The following is a 12,220-nucleotide window of genomic DNA, read 5'->3' as shown; positions in this document are numbered from 1 at the left end:
ATGTACTAAATGCAGAAGAGGGGAAAACAGCAAAACAGGCAAGATGCTGCAGCACTCCGGGCACTTCTCTCATGTACTGCGCGCGTGCACAAATAAAGGGGCGAAATCAGAGGGAGGGTGGGACCAACAGTGTTTTGGGAGACGCTGCGATTCAAACTCCGGACAGCAGCTTTAAAATATAACTTAAGTTCAAAATCATTAGTCCCACACATATGAACACTCTCCTTGGTCAAACCTTTTCTGAATTAAACCTCTACCTCCATAGTAGGACGTACAGGGCATACAGCTCATTTAATACAGATGTGTAATTTCCATTAACTGTTTAAACATTGCTCAGATTGTCTTCACAGTTTTCAACAGTGTCTGGAAACACCTACTCATTCTATTGTATACACAGTATTACAATAGTGAAAACATCAAAAACATAGAATCTACACAGTGTTCTGATTAGCAAGAGGAGCACATTCAGCCAGAGACAAAGAATAACCAAACGCTGCATTCAACTTCATAGGAAGTCGTCCTTCCTGTGGACATCCAGTTACAAGCCTTCTTTCTTTCTGCTATAATGACACAACTGTACAACTTCTATAATTTTGACCAACAGTTGCAAAGCAATTTCTTTGTAGGAATTAATAAAATTGTTCCATGTAGAAAACAAAAAGCACATGTCTGGTACTGTATGATGTGACCCATAGCTTATTTAATGCTTGTTTGCTCATGATCTACACCAATCAGGCATAACACTATACTACTGACAGGCGAAGTGAATGACACTGATTACCTCTTCTTCATGGCACCTCGTAGTGCCACCTAAAGCATTGTTGCAGACCATGAACACCCTTTCATGGAAAAGGTATTCCCTGATGGCTGTGGTCTCTTCCAACAGGATAACGCACTATACCACAAAGCAAAAAATGGTTCAGGAATGGTTTGAGGAGCACAAAAACCAGTTTGAGGTGTTGACTTGGCCTCCAAATTCCTCACATCTCAATCTAATTGAGCATCTGTGGGATGTGGTGGACAAACAAGCCCAATCCATGGAGGCTCTTTTCCATCAAATATAATTTGATTTGTGCAATGTCTATATGGATGGACATGAAAACATATTTAAAGTATCACTTCAGTTTCGGCATCCACAGTACTGGCAGGTAACTAGGTAGCAAACAAGGTTGTCAGTAATCTCTTTGTAATGTTGAGCGCGTGTTCTCCTGCTAGCTTCTGCTTTCAGAGGTCAATACAACCTCAGCAGCACAATGGATTCTTTCAGATGCAGACAATTTTAAAGCAACAACCATCGTATATAAGTTGCCACTGATAAACAACAGAGGAAAAAGGTCAATTTTTTGTCTCATCTTTTCAAACTCAACCTGTACACTATATATTCTCCTGTCCATGTAACCAGAAAACTACTTGAAAAATTTGTAGAAGACCGTTTCAAACATCCTGTCCTAATCACAGCAATCATTCTGGCCAGTGATGCTAAAAATTCCTGCCATGTGACCACGGGGCTCTTTGTGTCGTCGGTAACCCACGTCTCATCTGACTGCTTATCTGAATAAGCTGCGATTTACTCGCTTTGTGTGACAAAGGTACTGCTTGTTTGCACTGAGACACCATGAATGCACTTACAGAACAAAGCTGTGCTGATTTTGATGCTCTGCACCACTTACGGGGAAATGTTGTCCAACAAGATTAGTGTTCTGTGTTATCATTACACGTCCAAAGCAACTAATAAAGGTTATTTTTGATCACTGCCATTGCGGCCACTCAGAGGTTGTGTGAAATTTCTTGGCAGCAACACGTGTCTTATTTTTAAGCAAATTTTCAGTAAATGCATCATGACCTAATCTTATTAATTAAAAAGGTGTAAGATATGTAACAATTTTTCATCTCTCACAATATATATATATATATATATTTATATTCAGCATTAAATCATCATTGCCAGATAAAATTAAAGCCGAGTTCTGTGCAAACTAACAGATTTTTGAATTATGACATTTTACATAACCTCTTGTTTCCTCATCTTTCCAGTAGCATCCTTCCTTTGTTTTGTTTTTTGTCTTTGTGCTTTGGGATTCAACATCTGTAGTTGTCTGAAAGCACTAATCTGGGGTAAAAAGTAAAAAGGAGCTTATAAAACTTTGAACAGATGTTACCTTGGCAACAAGCTTCCTGAGCTCACCTTGTTCAAAGATGTCACTCTAGTGGTTAGACTCTCAAGTGCACAATGACTGCTGGTGCCAAGGTGGTGTCCCGTTTCACACAATTCACAATCTCAATAAGAACCAGGGACAGCTGGTATAAATGGGCTAACAGGGCTAAGCCCTCCCAGGCTAACACAAAAAGATGAGAAAATTATTTTTCAAATAACTTAAGTTTAGGTGAAAACAAAGGTAGCAACAGCATCAATCAGTCAAAACAAAAACATAGAATATCTCTAAATGGGCTTATTTTTTACAGCCCCAGCAGATACAGTCCACTTTCATTCATTTCGTTCTTGTAAGTGATTGACAGGTGTCATGTCCCGCCCCCGTCATTTACTGATCATTTGGGCTAACTTCAGGCAGCCCACAGGCCACTGACTTTTGACCAATAGTGGTGAGTTAACACAGCGGTGGCTTTCATTCATTTCGTTCTTGTAAGTGATTGACAGGTGTCATGTCCCGCCCCCGTGATTTACTGATCATTTGGGCTAACTTCGGTCAGCCCACAGGCCTTTGACGCAGCGAGAAAAGGTTAAGCTATGGGGGGCGTTAGCATGAACGAGGTGGATTATTTGCTTTCATGTCCATTTTCCTCAATGTCTTTGGAGGAAAAGCTGGAAGTTAAGAGAGTGGGATCACATCGGCCATCGATGTGAGCTTCTTTTCAAATAAGGTAGGCGCATGTTGACCTGTTAAAGGACTGTGACACCTTGTTTTTACTGAGGTCATCTGTTGTACTGAAGGCGTGTTTTGCACTACATGTCACCAAACAGTTGTAATAAGACAGTTGCAGCAGGCTATCTGTGGGCAGTCGTTGCAGTTGGAACACGTTTTGTAGTGGTGTGTGTGTGTGTGTGTGTGTGTGTGTGTGTGTGTGTGTGTGTGTGTGTGTGTGTGTGTGTGTGTGTGTGTGTGTGTGTGTGTGTGTGTGTGTGTGTGAGAGAGAGAGAGAGAGGGAGAGTGTTGATGTAGAGCACTAAAAAAGTATAGTGTACCTGTAATTGATGTAACTGTGTGTATCATAGGTGATGTTGCTTTTGCAGCTGTGTTACCATTTAATCGGTTTTATGCATTTGTTAGCCCACCTAACAAATTTCACCACCAGCCGCCACTGGTAAGAACATACGAATAAATTGAGGCTAGAGAAAGGACGTTTGTTTCGAAAAATAAAAGAACGCTCAGTCTTTTAAAATGGGCAGCTGAGGGACATCAAAAATCAAAAATGGCAAATAGTCACTGCTCATGTTTGCAAAAAAAAATACAGTGGTGGCAAATACACTATTATGATCTACACTGTACAAACTGCAGTGTATACTCTTTGGTATTAATTAACAATTACAAGTTTTCAGGTCTTAGAAATCTAAACTGGCAGTTTTTGAAGAAAAATTTCAAATTATGCAAACTAAACAAGCTTGTTGTGGTTTTTATTTTGTGATTCAGTACACAGCAAGGCATTTGTGTTGACTTTCTGTTCTTTAGTTGTGCAGGAACTTATCTTTATTAATTACTTGTATAAAACTTTTTTAAAATTTGAAACTTCATTTAACAAAGTAGATGAATCTAATAAAGCCAATAAATTTTAAGTTACGAGAAAAAAATGTGAGTTTATTTACATATACTTCCCAGCCTGAATTGTATTAAGGCTGACGTTCCCCAGAAATGCTTATTTTTTTCATACAAAAATGACAAAAAAGGGACTTGATGGATGATGTTTTATACACAATATGTGTCATAAAAGTCAGATAAATCTCAGTATGTACTTCAGGAGTAAATTGTGATAATTATAAAGAACACTGTGTCTGGGCTAAAGGGCTAAAGTTTGATGGAATAAGTGATGAAATGAAAACATGAAGGAATACAAGCTCATTCTCAAATTTGTTGCCTTAAAACATTAACTTAAGGATTTTTTTCTCATATCTTTAAAAACAAACATCACCGTTGCAGTCAAGTGATAGTTATTTTAGTCAAACTGAAAAAAGTTTGTAACCCGAAACAAAAATACAATTTCTCCTAAATTGCATTTCTGTATGACGTTCTGATGTTATTCAGTATGAAATCTGTGAGTGCAAATAATTTTCCTGCTAATCAACAATTATTGTCACTTAGTTGAAGTATTTCAGATTTTTAATTTTTTAAAAAATCAATTGATACAACATTTTTAAATATATAATGTCCGTCGTCTGTGTGCACTTACTGAAGCCCAGCTGGCATTTTTACTTGGCAGCACTTTGCCGGGTGCATTTTGTTCTTGGAGTGGCATCTCCCCTCAGTGATTATAATACACACAAAGGACTCAATTCTGCTTCCATGGGAACCCAGCCACCAGCGGGGTTTTATATACCCCCCCCCCCCGAGACTGAATATCTTTTTTTTTCCAGAGGTATGATGCACAACCCAGGAAAAAAAAAATCATACAATACATTACAATGACAGAAAATAAAATTTTAGCATAATTCATTTGCATAACATTGCCATATGTCAAAGCTATTTTAGAAGTATGACCTTTTGGACTGTGCTCGCTAAAAGGATGCTGAAATTCTGACTGTCCATCAGCTCCTTTGGGAGAGGAGTACGGGGGCACAGAATAAATGCACAAAAAGGCTAAAAGAATATGCATCTAAAATTTTGAGGAGAAAAAATGGCAAAACTCCTTCTTCTTCTGCAGTTAACACCAAAACACATAAAGAAACATGCATCTGCTGTGCAGTTGTGGAAACACGCTGCAGCAGCATCACAGCGCCTGAAAACAAAAGTGGGGGGATTTGTCCCAGCCACACCCAAAGCGCTTTAAAGCCTCCCTCTGGGGGTAAACACCTTCTTGAAAGGAATGAAAGATCCTGCTCAAATATTTGCATGACTGCCAAATCCGATAGAGATAAATACTAAAAGGCCTTTTTAAGAAGCCGTTTAATGCAAGAGGGAGCACCGGCGGGACGTCAGCACATCCTGCGGCTGCTCGCGAGAGGACACTTGATTGAGTGCGTCTGGTGCGAGTGGCCTAACAAACTTGATTTCTTCCTGCCTGTGACATATTGAAATGCTGTGTTTTGTAGGCTGCTCTCCATGGCTGACACGGCCCACTTACGCACTCATCAGCAAGACCTGCTCGGCTCTGCGCTCTCAGCTGCTTTGTTCCAGCTGATGTCATCTAAACCTCGTCCCTGCAGGGTTGTCTGGGGTAGATAAGACATCCCTCCCCCCTCAGCTCACTCCCTCCACTGGTCTCCTGCAGGAAAAAAAAAAAATGGGGCTGCTGCTATGAAGATGGATTACCCAGCTGGTGACACTAGTTCCCTTTCTGCCGAAGCCACTGTAGAGCGCTAACGCAATTACGGCAATTAATCTTCAACAAAAGGGGTTCACAGCTACCTCTCATGATTTCGCACCTTTTTGTACAGGTGCATAACTAAAGACACCACATAGACTGTATATGCATGCAAATACTTTTATCTGGGCTTAATACCATATATACAGAAAAAACAAGACAGAACTTATCACACAGATAATGTGTGAAACCAGGATGATGTTTGCTAAATCATTTGAAATTCATTCATTTGTTTCAGCGCCCCGCTTCCACCGGAGTCTTCTGATTTTTCCAAACAAACAGTGTGATAATACTGAAGGCGACCTACAGGCAGGACAGCTATTAGTGGGCGGCCATTTAAAAGGCAACTGTTCTAATGATTTCCACAGCAGATGCTAAACATTTCTATTCTGCGGCGTACAGCACAGGGGTGTGTGTGTGGATTTCACAGTCACAGATGAGAGAAAAGGGAGATAATAGGAAAGAAAGTAGGGGGGGAGAGCCATAATCAGCACATTTAAAGGCTCTGGCATGTGTTTTCAAGCTCTGTAAACAGTTACTCTACTTTCTAACTGGTAATAAAGTCTGGGATCGCGGCAAAAAATTCCCTTTTAATGTAATACAGCTGGGATTGTTTGAATTTTAATTTCAAATCTGTGCTTCTCTCTTTTTAATTTCGGAGCAGTGGCACAGGTGGTCTGAGCCAAATATCATTTATTGAGTGTGAGTAAAAGCATTAAAACACAATACTGAACATCACACAGACTTTCAAATTACCAGAACAAAGACAGTGTTAAAGAAATCCATTTACTAATAGTCCATATCAGGACACTTAGTGCACTAAAGACATAAACTAAACAGTAAATCCGCGTTTTCACAGCTGCAAGAAAAAAATGCCGTTGTTTTAATTATTAAAGACTAATTCATTAATTACATTTGAATGATTTACATCCCAAATCATTCATTTTTCATCACAGCAGTGGGTCATTATGTGATTTGGAGTTAGGAAGGAGTGAAAACACTGAAGGACAAGGGCATGCAGCGATAACATTTTAAGAAAACAAAGCATCTGTTAAACTTTAGAACAGACACCGCCGACTGATTTATCACTTCACGAGGACGTTAGTTCATGTCACACTTGAGACAAATGTGAAATCAATCTAAACTCTGAATTCAAAGCAACACAATCAAAATGGGCCAAGTGTTGCGAGGCTCAGATCTGTGATGGAAGTGGCACAGGGCGAGTGAAGGGCACCAGCAGCGAAACCACTATGCAAATTCCCCGCCACTTTGTTTGACAAGCAACAACAGTGCTTTGTATATATGCAAAGCCTGGCAAGACACTGTGCACACAGCCCTGCTGTCAGAACGGAGTCATGCTAGAGTGGTGACACCCAATGGGTGACCCCTGTCTCCACTGAGGCTACTGGGCCAGACTTCACACTTCATTCAGATGGACGCACACAAGCACTGGCAGAAGTTATCACATGGAGCACGCGTCACATCTCAGGGGTCAAACACGGCTGGACGCTGAGATCGCCCTCTGTTCCTTCAGGAACTTCAGGAAACGCGACAGAAGTTGAATAATTTAATTTCTGGAGCTTTTTATCATCCCCGCTGAGGTGAAAAGTACTTGATTAGCACTTTGAATTTACTCAGCAGCTGGTCTGTTTGGCCACCACTAAAAAGCCGGAGATAAGACACGGTAAACCCCATTAAACATTACTCACTTAGGCTCCATGCTGCTTTTTCTCTTAGCTGAGTTTGGCACATCTGAGGAGTACATCAAAACCTCTCAGTGGAAATATAGCAGCAAAATATGCCACAGTGACTGGAGCCATTTGGTGTACATTATTTATTTAGCGAATGCAAAGTCCTCGAGCCAAAGCACTGATACAGTAATTTTAAGTTCTTAAAAATCCTGACTATTTGAGGATTAGATGGTCTTACAGAAATTCTCGCATTACAAATTCAGAATTCCTGGAATGTCCTGAAGTCAGGAGGTAAATTCAATCCAACTATGATGGAGCACCAAAACAATAGCCACTTGTGCTCAATTATTTTGAAATGGAACAACAGATAAATAATTTAATTTGCCTGAGTGCGCTGCTGGGCTGTTATTGATTTTACAATGTATCTTTTTGTGAGCACAATATTTCACACAGTTAATTTAAAATGCTTAATAACATGTGCAATTTCCCTTCAAATTGGTGCACTCCAGCAGAGTGAATTGATCCTGATTAGAATGCACCAAGCGCCACAAAAATCCTACATTTCCTATAAGGCTTTGATAGCATCTTTAGGCAAAATCTGCATCCAAAATGGTCTCGTTTCAGTTAAAAATGTGAAGTTTTAAGTCCAATCTGAGGTAACTACGATCACCTCATCAAACTGTGAAAGCTTCAGCATTAAGTTTACTTTGATATGCTGCATTCAGAGCCCAAAAATATATGACACAACTTTTTTCTCAGGTTAAACTTGCATCAACTGACCTCCTTAAAATCAGCAGACTCACCCTTTAATGCTTTGACAGCACAGAGGAAACAGTCCCTTTCCAAGACATCTGAGTCAAACTGGCTCATATGTGCAGCCAGCTGGGGGCAACATCAGATTGGAGATGACTTATACAGGAAGTTGCATGTTCAAACATGAACAAGGTGTCAGTTCTGGATGGATCGAGTGCTCTTTAGCATAGGATGTCTCTCTAATCGTGCCTGTTGGGATCTTTATGCGGCTAAAAGCATGCAGAACACATGCAGGGAAGAGTCCAGCGGTCCTCACAGTGAGATAAAAGCAGTGAGTGCCGTGTTACCTGTTGCTCTCTCGGAGTGGTTCGCTGCCCTTCCGCCAAGAGATCACACCCCAAGGAGACATCTTGGGCTTGCACTCGATGAGCACATCTCCTCCTACCTTCACCAGCGTCTGGCTCCTCAGCTGATTGTGAGAAAAATCTGGGGCAACGGCTGAGACAAGAGCAGAACATTAAAGCCGGTGTTTGTAAAAAGCCTCACATCTTCTCTTCCTCCAATTTATGTCTGGTCATTTATCTCATATTAAATGTATCTCTCATCATTTCTTCCCCCACCATTTTGCAAAATTAGTTCATAAATACGTTAAATTATTGCCGTGGATAATTCAAAGACATGATTACAGAGTTTTATAATACGAATAATTAGTAATCAGAAAGCTGCATAGTAATACCCACGACTAATGTGGAGATTGATGCAAGTTTATAATTATTCTCAGCCAGGCTGCATGTGAATCTTTTCGCTGTGATCATTCCCTCATAATAACTTTCCCCAGCACTTTAAAAATACGTGCCCTTTTCAAAAGCTGTGCAGCCGTCTGATACAGTCTTTCTCTTGAATCTCCACCTTGAGCCGTATTGAGCCGGATTCCAATCAGCAGCTCGATCAGGATGAGACACGTTGGAGGTTGAACGGTGAATGAGAGCTGCTGTCACACTGACAAGGCTGACAGGGCAGATGGGCGAGGCTTGGTGAACAGAGCGGCTCTGGCATACATCACTGTCAGCCGGACGCATTCATCTTATAATTAATGCTTTTCAATTAGCGGCCAATAAAGAGAGAGGCCCCGGAGGTCAGTCGGCGGTATTGAGCAGAGGGAAGAAGAAGATGGAGGCAAACTTGAAAACAAATACAATCAGCGCCCCCAATGAGTGCATACAAGCACACACAACGTCTTACCTATAACTCGGAGCTCTGCATTGGAGTAAACCTCGCCGTGCTTATTGCCAGCCACACACTGGTACATTCCTGTGTCGGACAGGGTCAGGCGGCTGATCGACAGCACTCCATTGGCGACCTGTATGCGCTCCTATAGACACAGAGACACAAGACTTTAATGCCTTATTCCCAGAGCTCATCTGCATAAAAACAGCCGACCAGTGGGCCAGTGAATTATGGTCTGAAAGTGACAGACGTGGCAATAAATCTAGGTTTTCATCACTAATGGAGGGAAAGGCTTGGGTGGATGGAGGCAGGCTAGCAGAAAATGACCCTAATCAATCTACATGTTTATGAGAGTGAAATAAAACCATGCCCTATTTATATCTCTGACTGCACCACGGGGCCTGTTTCCCCTTCAGCACGAGCAGGGGATAAGAGGGGAAGGAATATCGTAACATCTGAGGTACACTGCACTGTGAAAATTGCTTTTCAGATAGGTATGCCCTATACATACTAAGTGCTGTGTACATGGTCATGCTGTACCTCCTCTTCATCTGTTTGCTTTGTCGTTTTTTTGTTTTTGTTTTTTGCGAGCCTGCGGGGGGAAATCTTGCTCATCACTGAGCCATCAAATTAAAATCTATTTAAGGGACGGCTGGGCCTGGAGAACTAAAATCTCAGTTGCATCAGTGTATCAGCTGGACATTCAGTCCCCTAATAAACATTTCTCTCTCTAAACTTGATATCTTGCATAATTCCTACTACAAAATAAATTTGGGAGCAGTTTTTATACATTTCCATACAGCCATGTCAGGTTTAGCCTCCTCGTGTCCTGTGCTTCCTGTTTCCCTCAACCATAATGTCATTAGAGTCAATTTCCATAGGAGTGTCGTCACGGCCTGAACCCCAGTCGCAGGGGATTAAGGTACTGTCACATGAAAAGGGAGACTGTCCTCAGTAAAAGATCACAAACTAATCCTGTGTTTGAGCAGGTTGTGCCTGAATTTCCATAAATGCTCTGCGGCTGCGGATGTGCAGGGACAAATATCCCTGCTGGTGAGGGAGGCAAATGATGGCGTGTATCAGTCTGTGCGTGGAGAGCACTCCCATTTACAGCTGCTATTAATTAACCATGACGTTCCTTTCAAATCAGCAGTTTTTCACGCAGGGACCTGGAGGGACCATCTGCACGCCTTATGCTGAATGAATATGATTGGCAATGTCATTTGCCAACAACACGGGTCAATTCGTTTGATATAAAACTGCAAAACACAAAAGAACGGAGTCATTTTAGAAAACTGAGCTCCCTGGGTTTGATTGCTGTGTACGGCTCCTGTTCTCTAGATTTACTAAGTACAGAGAGCCTTTGTGAGAATGATGCAAAACACCTGTAAAACTGAAAAAAGCTACTTTTTTCTATTATATTGTGATTACAATTTCAATCCACTACTGGGGATTTAGAAGAAAATGAGATCTTTTTATTATCTTATTCAAATGCAATGATGCAAAAGAAACAAAGAGCAACAAATACAAAAAGTCAAACACATTTTAATCTCATAAGCTCGATCTTTGATAAACGAAAAAAAAAAGTGTCACAACTGGGTTTAACAACAAGAAGTTATTACTGCTCAGCAGAGTTGAACTGTAAAAGAAGTCTGCTAATTCCAGTTGCAGATTTTTGATCAATTTATCATCAGTGCCTCAGTGAGAAGGAAGCAGCAGACATGAATGAACTCAGCTCTGCAGCGGCTTTGCAATAATGAGAACAAAAACTTTAAGTTGAGCCTGTTTGCTTCACTTCAGCTTGAATGAACAGGGAAAGTAGGGAATTTCACCCATCTCTCCTCACTAAAATGACATTTCATTCCTGAAATTCAAAGCCTTTTGCATCACAGTCCTCAAAGGAATTACGCATGTTCAAGTACACTACGGTAAGCTATCTGAATGGTGGTGGTCCCATACTCCTTCAAATAGACCAAATCCTGTTTCACACTGGAGTTTCCTTTTAATTGCACAGCCACTTAATCCTGCAGCTATTGTCAATAAAGCAGCAGAGAGTGAGGTCCTTCACATGAAAACGGCCACAAGAGAAGAAACAGCTAAATAAACCATAACTATTCTGACATGGGAGAGTAATAAAAGGCATTGCCAAGGAAACAAGTTAGCACAGAAGCATGTTCTATGTCTGTCCAACAAAAAGCCCAAGAATTGTACAACTGGTACGAGTTACTATTATTATAAACACTAATATCTGCCATATCATTTTATTACATTTTACTCAGTTCTGCTTTTTTTTGTTCTTGTTGTTTCATTTTAGTTTTGCTTCCTTTGTTCTTAGTTTACCTGATTTGTACTTTCTAGTTAACTTATTTTTTAACATTATATGTCTAAATGTATATTATATATGATTTCTTTTTTAAATGTCTGAACCATGTAAGTGTTTATTTAATGTCTACTATTGCACGAAGACAGAGTAACGTAATTGCGATCCTTGGTATGTCATCTACATATTGAAGAACTGATGAAAAATTCTGAACCATTTATATACTGGCATTCACACATAATCAGCTATATGACCTTTTCCATGTGTTGCGGACTGTATTTTTCCAACATATATGGTTCAGAAGTGATTTCTCCATTTCTGTTGCTCGTAGTAGGAAAATTACGAGCAGAAAGACGCTCCGGTGAACTCCACAATCAGAAAAGGCTTCAATTGATTAACCGTAATAAACAAAAACAAATGGCGCATCTTCTCCCCACTGCTTCTTACATCATTGACCTTTCCCTCTTCCACTCATTAAGCCGCTGTGGTTAATGGTGGCATTTTCAAACAATGTAACACCTTGGCTGATTAATCCATTCGCCCATGCACTCTGAATATATCCATTTATTACTGTATGTCTATGTTAAGGAGAGATCGGCTTCGCAAACCTCACCACCATCAGAGTAACCTTTAACCATGCGTTCACTGCTTCCAGACGGCTCAGTGTGCTGAAGGTGTGGTAGCAGCTTTGCCTATT

The 12,220-nt window shown here is 40.6% G+C and overlaps 1 protein-coding gene across 2 annotated transcripts in view; it reads right to left on the bottom strand.

Moving 5' to 3' along the window:
* cntn4 (contactin 4) overlaps positions 1 to 12,220 on the bottom strand; it is a 174,816-nt gene that overhangs the window by 40,612 nt on the left and 121,984 nt on the right. For both annotated transcript variants that reach the window (XM_022199057.2, XM_022199056.2), the window contains exons 10-11: positions 9,219 to 9,348; positions 8,324 to 8,474 (exon numbers count right to left, since the gene is read on the bottom strand). In XM_022199057.2, the coding sequence (XP_022054749.1) occupies positions 8,324 to 8,474; positions 9,219 to 9,348 (281 nt within the window). The remainder of the gene's footprint in view (positions 1 to 8,323; positions 8,475 to 9,218; positions 9,349 to 12,220) is intronic.

This window comes from Acanthochromis polyacanthus, chromosome 5, assembly GCF_021347895.1.
Source record: "Acanthochromis polyacanthus isolate Apoly-LR-REF ecotype Palm Island chromosome 5, KAUST_Apoly_ChrSc, whole genome shotgun sequence".
Lineage (NCBI taxonomy): Eukaryota > Metazoa > Chordata > Actinopteri > Pomacentridae > Acanthochromis > Acanthochromis polyacanthus.
The sequence above is the reverse complement of the archived record's forward strand: the minus strand, read 5'-3'. Positions and strand labels throughout refer to the sequence as shown.